This window comes from Haliotis asinina, chromosome 7 (genome assembly GCF_037392515.1).
Source record: "Haliotis asinina isolate JCU_RB_2024 chromosome 7, JCU_Hal_asi_v2, whole genome shotgun sequence".
NCBI classification, from domain to species: Eukaryota; Metazoa; Mollusca; class Gastropoda; order Lepetellida; family Haliotidae; genus Haliotis; species Haliotis asinina.
This window is the reverse complement of record NC_090286.1, coordinates 60,960,375-60,975,602: the sequence shown is the minus strand read 5'-3', so window position 1 is coordinate 60,975,602 and position 15,228 is coordinate 60,960,375. Positions and strand designations below refer to the sequence as shown.

The window sequence follows — 15,228 nt, the reverse complement described above, 5'->3', positions numbered from 1 at the left end:
GTTCCAGGATAGGACTGTCTTATGAGTAACATGGTGGTAATGTATGACCAGACCTTTGTCCACCTTTCATATGTGTATATATTTTACCTATCTTTCATCATCTAATTCATGACAGCTTCCAACTGTTTCAAAAACACAGCAACAAGGTCTTGACACTGGGGAGTGCAGTGAAGAATACTATAGGGTCTGTCACATAGTGATGTTTACTTGACACATTCTTGTATGTATAACTAAAGCTGGGGTCTTCAGTATCACTTGTCAATGTTTCAATCATCTTGCATGGTCATTTCCTGAAGTCATTTTGGTTATTTTAAAACTGTTTGGGGAGTTAACCCTTGCATTTCTACATGGAAATGGCTGCCAAGTACTAATGAAGCAAGAGGTCATTATTTGGCTGTAATCATGAGCTTTAGTATTCAGCACAAACTCAAAGAACTTCACTCATGCTAAAACCTTTAAGATGAACGTTCTTGTACTGGTCATGTATGAAAAGGAAAAACTGATACTACCTATTCTGAGTGGCTTAACTTCACATGTGATTGGATTTCCTAGGTGTCCTAGATGTCGAGGGTAACACATTCCATTGAGCTTACCAGAACTACAGTGGGTTTGAGCCCTTCTTTGCCCATATTGTTCTGATAGTATCTTACATGCATTTGTAGCATTCCTACAACAAAGCTGCAAGTTACCATTTACAGTTAGTTATGACCATGCCAGCATTGCTTCCGACTCGTTTAGTTTAGTTAAAGTTCAGTCTAATGCATGTGAAAGATTATTCTCATGTTCATCTAAATAGTTATTGCCAGGGTTCTGGTCAAAGTGACATTTACTTAACGTTTGAGACCTACAGAGAGAAGAAGGGTAATGTTGGGTTTCAGTTGGTTGGATACCAAGGTAGTACATCTGACTCGTCTTGCTCCTTCTGTGGCCTGCTTCTGGCTATACTATAATCTTGATATAATCTTGCACAATGGTCACACCAGTCTTCTTGGTCATGGATGAATGTAGTACTTTCTATCATATTGCAGACATAGTCCGCACAGTTTAGACACGTTACAGATGCCTTGTCACAAACATCCACCAACACTGTCAAATAACACTCTAGCATTGTGAAAGGAAGGAAGAGTCTGGATCTGTTTTTTGAAAACAAATATTCTGAACAAGAATGATTTTATTCAGACCGTAAAATTTAGTACAAAGCTTTGACATTCCACATCAATACACATCTTGCAAAGGAGACAACATATTACTCAGGGTGGAATGGTATACCATGGTATTAGTTAAACCGTGGTATTTTGTCTTCAGATCCATATACCAGAAAGAAGTTCATTTTGTTAACCTTATAAAAGCTTTTCTAAAATGTCTAGAAATGTAATCACATTGTCAAAGTCTATGTATTTCCTTGCTAGATGGCTGCTATTTGCCAAGAAGTAACTTCTCATATACTATACTGAAACAGACCGAACTGAAGGCCTTGAACTGCAACATGTACCATACCGTTTCATCCCACAGTCATGACTGAATTTCTCTCCAGCGACATGCTGACGGAGCATGTGTCTGATGATCTTTCAGCATGGATAAAATAGCATTTGCTAAAACCGTATCCTCCCTCCTTTAAATGAGCAATGATGATCTGCATGAGACTCAATGTCTGAGCTTGATGGGTACTTGATGAATCATATATGAAAAACATCGTCCTAATCTTCTGCACGTTTAGCAGGTGGACCACATGGCTGTAACATACGCTCCATTATGTTGAAGCGCACACGTGCTCGAGCTTCATTTTCAGCTAAGGCAAAGTAATTAAGAGTGTCATGATGTCCAAGATAGGAAGCGTAACTGTCTCGATGCTGGTTGGTCATCCATTCCCACTTGTTGGTGTCTGCGTGCCCGGTTCCAATGTACTTGGACTGCAAGTGCTCCAGCTGGCTGTGAATGTTGTAGCGGTCGCCCATGTCTCACAGCTGTAGACCCCTGACAACAAATGGTAGAACAGTTGCACTATATTCATTAAACACTACACAGCACATACTGTCTAATATTCCTGCTAAATGGCAGTGGGCTGTAGATACTGATAATGGGAGTCAGGCTAGATAATCCATTGACCAACAGCATGGACAATCTATGCAAACTGGTATATGATGACATGTCAACCAAATCAACAAGTCTGACCACCCAATGCTGTTACTCGCCTCGTACAACAACAATGGATTGCGGAAGACCTTGATCTTCATAGATCTACCTGAATTGTAAAAAGAGTAAAATAAAAAGCCACCGACAGCTATTGTAATCAATACAGCAGGCTGAAAAATGACAATCAGAAATATCAAAGATGAGAATAATGTCCTAGGGTAAACTATTGTGAGGAAAAAAAGTTTGAACTTACACAAAACATAAACAAAGTTTAACTTTTATTCATGGGGGGCTTCAATGAGTTGGTTGGGAATATCCGGGGCTCAGCAGACAAGAGACAAAGCAGTGACTCAATTCTTAACTTTCAATATTGTCAAATACCACATTTATGAAAAAAGCACATAATTTCACAACTGCAATATCAGCAGTAGTAAGTTACATAGAAATGTTTCGCACTGCCACTGGCTGTGGTGTGCGATGTTTCCAGATCATGTTTACATGTTGCATATTCTCCTGGGTATTTGTAACATTATAACTGATCCCGTTTTGTCTCAATGCACTTTTCCCCTGTCTGAGTAGTCTTAGTAAGAGAATTTATCTGGCTCACGTGAGAAAAAAAGTACCGTACTTATTTTCAAAGATTCCCCTCTGAACGATAGCTGTTAATAAGAAAAAAACTCATGATTATGTTTGATCGTCATTCATCTACTTTTTCTTCTCGTGTGTCGAACCTCGGGTCTCCTGTATATCCTACATTGTTTGGTTCTGAGAACAATTCAGAATAATGAGACACAGTATCGATTCAATAGAAAAACTGTCCATCTCACGAGTGTTGTTTTCTCATATGATTTTGAACACATCAAACGTAAACGTATCGTCGTAGCTCATACCTTTGTCTTGATTTTCAAGGCACTTTGTAACTTTCACAACGGATATTTCTTTCGTGGTCCGACTTCTGCCGATCGAAGCACTCGTTATTTGTGGGACGAGGCTTGCAAAATAAACCACGAACTGTTAGTGTTCTCGCGACTGACTGTACTTCCTGTCCTCAAACCGTTTCAATGGCCGGTTTACCCAGGTCCATGATCAATCGATAGGTTGAGAGAGGCGTTAACGCAGCAGACCCCTAGAACCTGGCTGGTTAAAAGCGTATAAGCTTATCTACAAGCTCCACGACAGTGCGCGAAATATTGGCCAGCATGGAAAGAATACCTACGAAATGCTGTTGGGAGCTTAAACTGGTTAAACATGGTTAATGCGGCAATGATAAGAGAGTTCAGGCAAATAACAACATGGATCTAGATGCTCAACCAGTCATGCCACACTTGCGCGTAGAGAGCCATTATCATTGTGTATGATGTTGTTGTATTAAGTGTGAATGTTTATCCCGCGGTTACGGCGCACAGAACACATTAGGTCAGTGTAATAGTACAGACCAACTTAATGCAACAGCTCGGTCGTCATCAAATAGTGAAACATCAGATTCACATGCTAAATACACACTTTTGTGAAAGGTTCATGTTATAGTATAGCTAACACAGTACATATACTATAGTCCTGTTAGCAAGCCAAATCAGGCTGAATGGGATGGATGTTTAAACATCTAAGTAGGCACGGTGAAAGTGAGATTTGTATGCTTTGTTCGTTAAGCTTTACTTAACAAATAAAGAAAAAACATCTGAAACTCATCCGGGTCATGTTACCATTTCACAAATTCTCCTAACCTGTCAGGAAATAAAGAAACTGATTACCTCTGAAGGCTCTGCTGTGTATGCATGGGGAATGTGAGAGTAAACTGTTACCCAGTGTATACATGCACGTCTGGTATGTAGGGACAGTTTCAAAATGAAAAGAGATCGTAAGAGGAGTTCCCAGTTGAAGGCAGGAACAAGGGCGCCACTCTCTTGGAGGACTCGACAGATTCTCCCCTCCCTCCCCCCTCTAGACGTTCAAAGTGTACCTTTCAGAAACCACTGTAAATACGTGCACAATATCAAAATTAAACAACAGAACACATCTTCAATTGATTTAATAAACACTATTTTATTCAATAAATGAATGAATCGGAAAACAGGCATTGTGACTATGTGCATGAATACCTCACCTATAGAAAATATAATACAGAAATAAACACTGGAAAACACTTTTGAAAGTTAAAGCATGAAGTAATAGTAATTAACAAGTGCCCAATACTTGATATAGAACGAAAAGAGCTAGAGAAAAGTTTGTTAGGGTAAATAGTTTATGTTTTTGAAATGTGTTTTGTTGTAGTTTAAAGGCCTCATTGTATCCATGTGTACAAGGAATGGCTGTTGAAAGACTGGGTGATTTTAAAAAAATATATAAGGTTACTGTAGAAGTCAATGGGAAAACATTTGGTGCTGTGTCTACCTTGCGATATACGAGACGGGGCCCAGCTTACTCAAACCGTACAACAAGGACTAGGGTAACAGGAAGTCGTAAGTGGCGCCATTCCTAAAAACGTGTCGGCTTATCAAGCGAGAACTGGCAGCTCTGTTTTCCGAAAAGTATTTGAAATCACTTAACCTTCTTAACCTTTATATAAGAAAATACCATTGATTAACATTGTGAGTAAGTACTTCCCAGTGCTGATCAGTATCTTGATTATTTCGATCAGCGTGTCTATATAGATGTTGATACACCACTGCTCGTCATAAATGAAATACTGACGACTTCTGATTTCGGTTGTAAATTTCAAATATTGCATTTGCACTAATGTGAGAGACAATAAGTGGAGAATATGTTCTGTGGGTGTATTATTTCACACGACCATGATCACATGTCTTTGTAAAAGGAGACCAATAGGCAATACAGTTTCGTTAACTATCACTCCTTACTATTGGGTATCAATTTGTGACATACGTGTACATGCACACACATATATTTCTGATCACCGAACTTCCAGCCTGCAAAGTCAGTTTCAGTGGCACCACTAACAGACGTTTTACTTTTGTTTACCTTTATTATTATTTTATATTTTAGTCTTAAAACATGTTTAGATCAGGCTGCTTATTGTTCTTTGTTGTCGGAGCAGTAACTGATGAATCCAGGAACTTTGCCCACAATATAAATTTTAATACTCACATGCCTTAACACTCAGCTCAGAATGTGTTCTATATTAAAGAGATCCAACATTGATTGCACTGCTAGATTTCTCTGCCTTTTGTATTTCTTTTTCTAATCATAGTAACTATGAATGTGCTGTATTATATGTTGTTTCTGTGCAGTTATATGCAGTTATGTCATATCATTTATATCATGTTGTATTATTATTGTCACTAGAGGTTCAGAGGGCAAAGTTCCAAAATCATTTGCCAACATGAGCAGTGTTTTGCAGCAAGTGTGTGCATTTTGTGTTAACCCAGGTTTTGAACTAAACATGTGAGATGCTATTTCAGATTAAGTGTAAGGATAAAGGGCTTACTCCTTTTTTATCTGTTTAGCTTGGTAGTTTCTTGAAATTTTGACTAAACTGTGTTATTATGGGCTGATTTGATAATATTCATTGTAAATATTTAGGCTTTCCCAAAACCAAGGAATTAATTTAATTAATATTAATATGCGAAAGCAGCATTTTTTTAATTACAACATGTTGATGTGAAAACCTAGTAGCACCAGGCTGCTGTTTGGTCTAATGAACATATCAGGTTGTCTAGTCTATTAATTGTCATGTCAGCAGGATGTAATTGTCTTGTTATATAATTAACTTATGTCATAGCTGTAAAGCACTGCTACAGCAGGGATAGTTAACTAACAAACAGTTTATGGTCCCTTGTACAAACACACCACTGGCAGGCCTGGTTCAGCTTGGAGGAAATGGCTCTGTCTAATTACCCAACTTAAAAGGTATTATCTCTAGGTTTTGACAATAAGTTGTCAGAGGTGACTCTGAAGTGTGAAATGTCCAAGCTCGTTAATTGTCTTCTTGTATTTATATAGTTGCTCAGATAGTGTAGTCCTTCATTGTACTTCTTGCTTTGGAAAGAAAAGAACCAGAGGTGTGCTACTGGAAGGAAAATAGTCTCAGCATAGACAAGTATCTTGTTGAATTTTGACAGTGGCACAGTGCATAGGCATCCACAGGGTATTTTTATGCTACAACTTCACTATATATTAAACAAAGAGCAGATAAATAATTTGCCTGACAGGGGTGTGTTTACTGCTTTTCAAATCATTAGGAAAAGTCAGAAAAAGTATCACTTGGCATGACTGCATAGCTCTCTGGTCATTGAAATTGACTAGTAATGAGGAAAACGTCTTTAATGCTGAACATTATTGCATGGAATCCTGTCTTGAATTAAATGTATACCCAAACAGTAGTAGTTGCACTTTTCATTTGCAGCTCGATAATTTGTGAGTATTTTACTGTAGATAATGGCTGGACGTGGCAAGAAAAGGACTCGTGAGGATGGCAAGGCTGTTGCTTTGGACTCCAAACGTACAAAGACATCAGGTAATTTGTTCAATTTAAATATTTCAGCTTTGCAATTCCTTGTCTTACGATAATCATCCATAACACTGCTACTCTTGGATGTCAGCATCACATATGCTTCAATGTAACTCTTCCCTTGCAGTATCCCACCCGAGTCATGGCGACACACCAGGGCTTGTGCTGACCCTGGGGGAAGGGGACGTGGGGCAACTGGGTCTGGGAGAGGACATTCTACAGAGGGTGCGGCCAGCCCTTGTCAAGCTCCCTAACGCTGTCCTACAAGTGTGTGCTGGAGGAATGCACACAATATGTTTAACCGACAAAGGAGAAGTAAGTGTGTTATGAAGATTCTGACATGCTGAAACATGGTATAGTGATCATGCCCAGACTGAATAATGCTGTCGACTTCAAGATTTGTATATCGACAAAGCCATATGGTTTCCAGTAAACTTAGTAAATTTCTGTTTCAGCTGTATAGTTTTGGTTGCAATGATGAGGGTGCTCTTGGACGTAACACGTCTGTTGAGGGGTCGGAGAACACCCCAGGCAAGGTGGACCTCGCGGCCAATATAGTTCAAGTCAGTGCTGGGGACAGCCACACTGCTGCACTCTCCAGTGATGGCATTGTGTACGCGTGGGGGAACTTCAGGGTGAGTTACTCCACATAAGCATTGCGTAGAAGTGGAAGTTAGCAAATGGTGTAAGTTGCTGTTGACTGTTGAACAGCTGCATATATTTAGCAACATGTTTTTTACCTAGTGAAAATTCACCTGATATGTAACCCAAAATGTACAACAAAAGGAAAACTTACTTCGTAATCCTCATAATGGACAGTAATACTCTCAAGATTTGTTTAACAGACTGAAACTTGGAAATTGATGTTTGAAACCTTCTTCAGTAATGTCATTCCACATTCACATTCCACCCCATTCAGAGATCATGCTGTCATTCAGCTGGATAGTTGGGGATAATTGGTCCAAAGAAATATGTACTGTTAACAGAAGTAATCTTAATGACGCTCCTTCTGATCCTTCTGTGTTTAAGGATGCCAATGGATCCATGGGGTTGTCTTCTGCTGGTATTTCCAAAGTTCCAATCATGGTGCTCCCAGATGAAACAGTTGTAAAGATATCATCAGGCAGCGACCATCTGGTTTGTCTGACAGCCCAAGGTGAAATATACACGCTAGGTAAGAATTGCTTTGCTCACGACTTTATCCACTCTCACCAGAAAATAGGAAAATACAAACTTATGAGGTCTATGTTATTACCCGACTTGCGACATAATTTTCATTCTGTCATCCAACTGTTTCAGGCTGTGCTGAGCAGGGTCAGCTGGGTCGTGTTGCTGGCTGCTTCACTACGAGAGGGGGGAGGAAGGGTTTAGGTAAGCATTGAGCATCTTTGTCTTTTCTGATATAGAAACAATGTTACAGGATGTAAGATGTGTATGATTACGTATCTGATTACTTATAGTTACAGATACTTACACTTGCAAGTGAATGTAAACCATCACTGTATTCCTTATTTCCAGCATTGTGATATTGTTATTGCAGACTTGATACTTAACCCAGGACTTGTCCGATGCAAGAAGTACAGATCTAGGAAGATGGTGCAGTTCTGTGACATCTGGACCGGCCAGTACATGACCTATGCACAGGAAAAGGACACTGGGGACATCTATGCCTGGGGGTTAAATAATTACTACCAGCTAGGTATGTTGGCATCACTGCTGTTAATGATCCTTACATGAGTATGACAGACCTGTACTAGTGGCTGATGTCTGTTCTACTTGAATTCAAAAACATCTTCATCCACTGACGTCACAGTATCAACATGGTACCCACTGCGTTCAGGGTTTTTAAAAATTCAGGATTTTGCCTGCCACTGTTTCAGGTTTTGATGACATGGAGAATCGTTATTTACCGGAGAGAGTGGCTTCCTTCAGTATGGGAGCTAGGTGGAAGAGCATCACAGCCGGTCAGCATCACACGGTGGCACTAGACACAGAGGGTCAGTGGTCCTAGGTTCTTTCTTTGTCGAGTTAATGGGTGATTAGATATATCCCTAAAATTTGTCATCATTCTTCATCAACTTGTAAAATGTTCATCATAATAGAAATAAATAACTCATAGTTAAAACAGGAATAGGGACATCAGGGTGTTCTCTTGTGTTTGTGCTACAAGCTGAAATTTTGTAATTTGTTTTGCTGTAATTGGATGTGGATATGGTTGTTTCATGCATGTGAGAATGTTGTTTCCAGGACGAGTGTTCACTCTTGGTCGAGCAGACTATGGCAGACTAGGACATGGTAAAGAGGGGAAAGAACTGTCGGAACCCACTTTGGTGGCAGCACTACAGGAGAACAGGTGTACACAGATTGGTGCGGGTGGATGTGTTTCATTTGCTGTTACAGAAAAAGGTGAGATACTTACTGTATCAAATAATGAATTTTTAGCATATCAACATTTTTTATAATCATTCATGTTGAACTGTAAATAATGGCTGAATGTAATCAGCCAACTGAAAGTATAGTTACCAGGTTGATTGCACTCGGGCCTGTGCATACTGGTTAGGAATGGGTTAGAAATGCATATTTTATTTGCCTAACAGTAGAAGTGGTAGCTCCACTGGTCCTCTACAGAGGTCCTGGAGACTTATGTTCATTATGAAAATGGTACCCTGTGTTGCAGGTACTGTGTATGCATGGGGAATGGGAACTAGCCAGCAGCTGGGCCAGTCAGAGGATGAGGACATCTATGAGCCAACTGAGATGGGTGGCAAACAGCTTGAGCACAGGTAGTATGACATCCGATGTTCTCAATGTGTGAGTCTCAAGGTGTACAGTGTAACAGCTTCACTGGCAATACCCTGGGAAATTTAGGGTGTTTTAGTATAGCTTGACAACTCTCATTGAATTCAAGAATAGAATATGTATTTATTTTAACATCGGTCAATGAAGAATAGCAGGTTATGTTCCATACTTGTAAAAGATATTCTCAGCTGCTTCCTTGAATGAGATATGACTTACATGCAGTTACATGAATTTTAATGTATGTAGTAATGTTTTATACTTTTCCCGTAGATTAAGAGGTGTTTGGTTTCTGAGGTGTTTTCATTATTGTTGCAGGAGAGTAATTTCAGTAGATGCTGGGGGGCAACACACAGTTCTGCTTGCCAAGGACAAGAATGGAAACTGACTGGGACATCTTGTGGCAGGGGTCTGATAAACAAGCTTCACTGTCCCTGCTGCATCGTACAGGATTGCTAAAGATGAAAACTTTATGGAATAAAGGCAGCAAGGACAGAACATGTCAGAGATTGACATGGAATGTATTTTAGCAGGAATGGCTTGTTGTACTTTTACTATGTGTATTTTAGTGAAGATATGATTCTTAGAAAGGAGTGATCAAAGTGGTGTGATTTCTTTCATTCTCATGTGAATGAGCTTGGAATATTTCTGGAGGATTTTTCCAGAACCAGGGACCATTCTGAGAGAAAAGACAAAGTGACTTTGTGCCCTATGAGGTTGCTCAGAATAGAATCAGTGGAAGCTGTGTTTTGGTGTAAATAACCTTTGCCGACAACAGCATAAAGACAGTATTGTATCTATGGTAACTGAGAAGACAATTTTGTGATCTTACATTTGTGGTGTGTGCACTTGCGGTGGAAGACCATTGTTGGTCATGGACATGAGAGAACATGGTTTTAGTGTTCTGGGGCTACTGTTAATGATATTCGCAGATTTTAAAACCATCACATGTATATTTCATGAATTTATACTGTTTTATATTTGATTGTGTCAAGGCTATGTTTATATTGAAGTGCTCACAGGGTTATTCCAAAGCACTTCCAGATAACAACAGAAATGCTTTCATTTAATGTATGATTTATTGTTCCCAACTTTTATTTTGAAATGATGATGCTTGTGTGTGTGCATAATGTAAACGTTCAATTGAGTGCTTGTATTCGGAAAGATGTTGAACGGTGCTGAGAGATTTTGTAAAGCTGATTTTGAATAAAGATGTAAACCTGACCCTGGGTAACATCAGGCTGCCTTTAGTGCTTTAGAATGTGGATAAGGGACAAACAGAGAATGTTGCAGTGTTTGCCCTAGATTTAAATTTATGAGCCATCACGAGAGGGAGCAGTGGACATGCATTTAGGAGTCAACTTCAGTATGGGACTTTCATCAAGACACCAGCTGTGATTTTTAATAACGAAAAAACAAGATAAAGCAGTTCAGGTATTTAATCAGCACTGAGCGGCTAACTGGAAAAAACTAAGTAGTTTTATTAAACAACATCAAATTACAAGCTTAGATTATCTGAACTTAAGGCCCAGTAGCATTGCATACTGGAGATAATTTGTGCACCAAATATGCAGGTGTACTGCATCCTGGCAAAATTCATGCTATATAGACACATCTAACTTTACTTAGGACTAATCTGCAAAACAGTTACTATATTTTTCTGTAATATTCCTGCTTGTATATAGAGAATACGACACATTAACCATTTTAGACCAGCTGGAAATGTATTTTTTTTTATTTATTCAGACGATTGTGAATTAGATAAACCTACACAGTACTAACTGTATACTACCCAACTTTGGTATAATTGCATGAAACAGTGTAATTGACTTGGTCTATACATGATCAGGCGATCCCAGTCTTGAGGGAATATGTCGATTCACTAAATTCATTCTGGTCTTGGGGCGATGGGGAAGTGTTGTGGTTAAATTCGATTCGGTTCGATTCTCCACACAGTTAGGCCTATTTCTGGCGTCATCCATCTTAATATTACTGAAATATTCGTAACAGCGGCAAACAACTGGTGATGTTTTGGATGTCAGGTTCCTGTGTGTCCCCACGCAGCAGTTACTGATTTTGGAAAACGTGTTTCTAGTCCATGACAATCTGTCATCTACTTTTAATGTTACTACTCAATACCCTTGTCGAAGAGGATGTACAAATTCTCTTCCCCCTCAGAACCTTGTATTGGCAGAAATACAACATACGTTTTTCTTTAGTTTGAAGTTTCGGAAAAGATATTGCGCTATGTTCTTAACGCGAGGTATATCAAAGCCCTGACAATGAAAGATCTCTTCAGATACACACCCGCTAATGCGATTTTTTTTAGTTGAATGAGGATTGAAGCCAACTACCAAACTTTCACAGATCTGAAACCGAACAAATAGCAGTCATTCACAGATTGAGGTATGTTCACGCGTAGTCATTACAATAGTGCTTACTGATCAGAGCTATTTAGTACGGCATATGTCAGCTGGCGTCTTGGCAGAAAGGACGATAAGGCTTTGGTGGACAGAGGTTTGTTCACCACGCGAAACACTTCATTCCCGATACACAGTTCTTACATATCCTTACACAGCTTGGTGAATAATTGTTCCATTAGTTAGTCGTTCAAACAAATACAACATACGTCTTTTGTCATCTAAAGATTTATTATAAATATAATTTAAATAAAGGAATAACAGTGTTTATTATCTGCACTTTGGCCGTATTGTAAGCCAGTGTAGGGTTTCTGTCTTGGCCTTGGTGGCTATTTCCCCCTTGAGACTGACAAGGGTGAGGATCTCGGCAGACATGAGGACGGCGTACGCAGTGAGGATGTTCCCGAGGCTGGGGTTGGTGTGAGCTGCAGCTCCTGACTTGATATCAACACGTACACCTTCCATCTGCATACTGAGGGTTACCAGACACAGCAGGTGGAAAAGAGAGTGTCCGTGACCAACAAGGTCAAACCGTCCCGGGGACAGCCGCTCTGGGGTGTGGCAGGAAAAAAGAATGGCACATACTGCCAGCAGGAGAAAACACATGGTCAGGTGATTCAGAGAGGAGAGCGAACAACGTGGCGTCGCCATGCACTCCGAGTATCGAGCAAACACCGGTATTGAAATTACCAGAGCGTAGACCAGCAGAGCTGCGAGCATGAAGATATACCGGGTGCCGTTGTTCGTTGATGCACACTTGAGCTTGGCAATGCAGCAGACGTAGAATGTGAACCAACTGAAGAAAACGTTGAGAGGTAGAAAAACTGGTTCCATGATGGTGTACACGTATCTCTGAGAACAGATGTACATGCATCCTATTCCAGTCCCGAAGGTGTAAAGCGTGACACCGCCATAGTCAATCATGAAGAGAACATTATGCCACCAGACAGATTTTGAATGGAACTGGTGGGCGATGGCACTAAATAATGTCCCAAAGAAACATCCCAAACTAAACCCCACCAATGACCAGCCGTATTTATCCTCGATTAAGTCAAACGTCTGTGAGAAAGACCAGACGTGTTTGAGTATGAGTAGGGTGGCTAGCAGGTGAGACCAGACGTTGAGGCTCTCGTTGTGGATGTGGAACAGTGTCTTCCAGTAGTAGCTCCAGGGCTGGTCCGGTGGACGATAACCGGTGAGGATGAAGGGTTCTCTGAAGACAGGTGGGACGTGTCCGGCTTCAACTGTGCTCAGATGGGGCCGTATAATCGACAGGATTCGAGAGGGCAGCTCCCCGATTTTGAAGCTACTAATGAACATCATCTATTAAACAAAAATGATCAAAGTTAATGTAAGCAAAGTTAATATAAAAGTTGATGGTTGAGTTTAACGCTGATTCGGTCAGTATTTCAGTTAAACATTGCGTTTCAGCCCAACTGATACGGCACGTAAAGCTAGGACATTACAGTAAATGTTTCTTTTATATTCCCCATGTTCATTTGCTGTCCCCCGCCGTGACATCGCTGGGATATTGCTAAAAACATACTCAACACGACCTATCGATTACAGTTCATCCTTTGTTTTTAGCAATGGCCTCTTCTGAAAACTGAAGCATAAATGTTGTGCTGTTTCCTTACTCACAGCGGCCTTACTAGTCATCGTGAGAAAGCACATTGAGCTACTTGTAACTGGCCTAGCCAATCGATCGATGCGGTCGATAGTCTCGAGTTTCAGGATATAACAACTACAGCAAGTGTAGCAAACTGTTTGCGGGATACACGAAAGGTCATGATGACATATGGACAACAGGTCGCAAATTCCGGCGTCATGATCCGCATTCAACTGAACTGTTCTGACAATCGTGGGTACTGTATGATCTGATATCTGCACGATTGAGCATGGCGACAGGTGTTGTACCGAAGTGACAGATGTATGTGTAATCACGGCAGGCGATTAAAATATATCTATTGACGTGATACTCTGAGCTGTCCATCTACAAACACACGTACATTATACCTTTCAACATACAATAAAGCCACTGTAGTATGTTTGGGGAATGAGTGTTTGGGGAATTCACAGTACACAGTTTCCAGTGTTTACACACCAACACGAATCCGAACCAGGAAATAGGGTGCGGCAAAATCTACACTTCGTTATGTTATCGCGCGTTTGACGCGGAACTAATTTAGTAGTAGCTGATGCAAGCAAGTTCAGATCACAATACGAAGTAACAATACGTCCACATATTAAATTAGCGATTTTACTTACCTGATATGATGCTTTCACAAGTGCAGCGGTAAATCTAAAGTATCTTACATGAGGTTATGTTACGGCGGTTACCCTGAGAACAGCCCCTCTCGCAACTGCTGTCAGCACCCAAGCGTCCAGGTTCAATACAGACTGCAATAACTACAACCTTCTTCTGGCACAGAATTATTCATCATTCACAGTATATCTCGCTTTGACCTCTGGCGATGAAAACAACCCGGTCTAATTCTATAGCCCAGCAGTGACGAAGCAAAACGCGAACTCGTGAAGCGTGACCAGGACCGGTTGTTCACCCAGATCACGTAGCCTAAGGCGTGTTTCGATTGAAATGTGCATGTGTCATTACGGCTATATTGATAATAAATCCTAGATATAAACAGTCGTTTTCTCAAGCAAGGGATACAATTCTTTTTTGTGCACCGTTCGCATGCTGTCTTGTTAACTGGATTGTCTCCTGAGTATGCCCTAGCAATGAGTCTTGAACTGCTAATGGACTACTTTATGGCTGGGGTGTGTGTGTGTGTGTGTGTGTGTGTGTGTGTGTGTGTGTGTGTGTGAGAGAGAGAGAGAGAGAGAGAGAGAGAGAAAGAGAGAGAGATCGAGAGAGAAGAGACAAAGAGAGAAAGAGAGAGAGACTAAGAGTAAGAGTGGGAGAGAAAAATTGCATTTGTACATGGCATGCACGGGGTGTCGCTTTGCATCATAAAATGCAAGGGGGGTGTTATGTGGAAGTGTCACTTTGTTCATAAAGTGCAAAGGGTGTCGTGCGCATTTTAAACGTACAAGCTTCCCCGCAAATATCAGGATCATTTCCCCAAGCTATAATTATGAACGGTCCCTAGACGACTTAATCACCACTTTTATCGGACATGTTGAATATACTGCGTGCTGGAGTGGCGAAAATATAGACTGCAATATCACACATCAACGCTAGAGATACTGTTCCGTCTGAGCTTTTAGAACGTTCCTTGAGGTGTCCTTGAATATGTGGAATGACAATGGTGATATCCATCTTCATATAAAAAGCAGCGTGAAATCCAACAGTTTCAGTATTCCGTGCTCAGCATATGCTACATTAACGTTTACTTTTATATCTGTTTACAAGTGGAAAAGTCACTTATTTTTACTGAACATCCATCATTT

The 15,228-nt window shown here is 40.4% G+C and overlaps 2 protein-coding genes and 1 long non-coding RNA gene across 7 annotated transcripts; 1 reads left to right on the top strand and 2 right to left on the bottom strand.

The window, feature by feature from the left end:
• Positions 1–1,153: 1,153 nt before the first annotated feature.
• Positions 1,154–3,230, bottom strand: LOC137290652 (uncharacterized). Its single transcript, XR_010957226.1, has 2 exons — positions 3,024–3,230; positions 1,154–1,974 (listed from the first exon to the last, which is right to left on the bottom strand). It is a non-coding gene; the product is annotated as an uncharacterized lncRNA (long non-coding RNA).
• A 1,318-nt stretch (positions 3,231–4,548) lies between these two features.
• LOC137290370 (regulator of chromosome condensation-like) lies at positions 4,549–10,621 on the top strand. Of its 3 annotated transcripts, none has more exons than XM_067821258.1 (11): positions 4,549–4,661; positions 6,526–6,607; positions 6,729–6,916; positions 7,057–7,236; positions 7,631–7,775; positions 7,901–7,972; positions 8,142–8,300; positions 8,482–8,598; positions 8,849–9,007; positions 9,279–9,384; positions 9,716–10,621. In XM_067821258.1, exons 2-11 carry the CDS (start codon positions 6,529–6,531, stop codon positions 9,783–9,785), a joined length of 1,275 nt encoding a protein of 424 aa, XP_067677359.1. In that variant the 5' UTR covers positions 4,549–4,661; positions 6,526–6,528; the 3' UTR covers positions 9,786–10,621. The 3 variants fall into 3 exon arrangements, with proteins under 3 accessions (XP_067677359.1, XP_067677360.1, XP_067677361.1); XM_067821259.1 differs by having other exon boundaries at positions 4,570–4,725; XM_067821260.1 differs by having other exon boundaries at positions 4,573–4,721.
• Positions 10,622–12,029: 1,408 nt separating this feature from the next.
• Positions 12,030–14,343, bottom strand: LOC137290371 (membrane progestin receptor alpha-like). 3 transcript variants are annotated; one of them, XM_067821263.1, is made up of 2 exons: positions 14,086–14,343; positions 12,030–13,140 (listed from the first exon to the last, which is right to left on the bottom strand). In XM_067821263.1, exon 2 carries the CDS (start codon positions 13,138–13,140, stop codon positions 12,088–12,090), a length of 1,053 nt encoding a protein of 350 aa, XP_067677364.1. In that variant the 5' UTR covers positions 14,086–14,343; the 3' UTR covers positions 12,030–12,087. The 3 variants fall into 3 exon arrangements, with proteins under 3 accessions (XP_067677364.1, XP_067677362.1, XP_067677363.1); XM_067821261.1 differs by having other exon boundaries at positions 14,134–14,206; XM_067821262.1 differs by lacking the exon at positions 14,086–14,343 and adding an exon at positions 13,470–13,495.
• Between the last annotated feature and the right edge of the window lie 885 nt (positions 14,344–15,228).

Coding starts and splice junctions, on each gene's coding strand:
- LOC137290371 (XM_067821263.1), bottom strand. CDS start 13,140: ATGATGTTCATTAGTAGCTTCAAAATCGGGGAGCTGCCCTCTCGAATC.
- LOC137290370 (XM_067821258.1), top strand. CDS start 6,529: ATGGCTGGACGTGGCAAGAAAAGGACTCGTGAGGATGGCAAGGCTGTT. Junction 7,973..8,141: donor AGGGGGGAGGAAGGGTTTAG/GTAAGCATTGAG, acceptor TTGTTATTGCAG/ACTTGATACTTAACCCAGGA. Junction 9,008..9,278: donor ATTTGCTGTTACAGAAAAAG/GTGAGATACTTA, acceptor CCTGTGTTGCAG/GTACTGTGTATGCATGGGGA.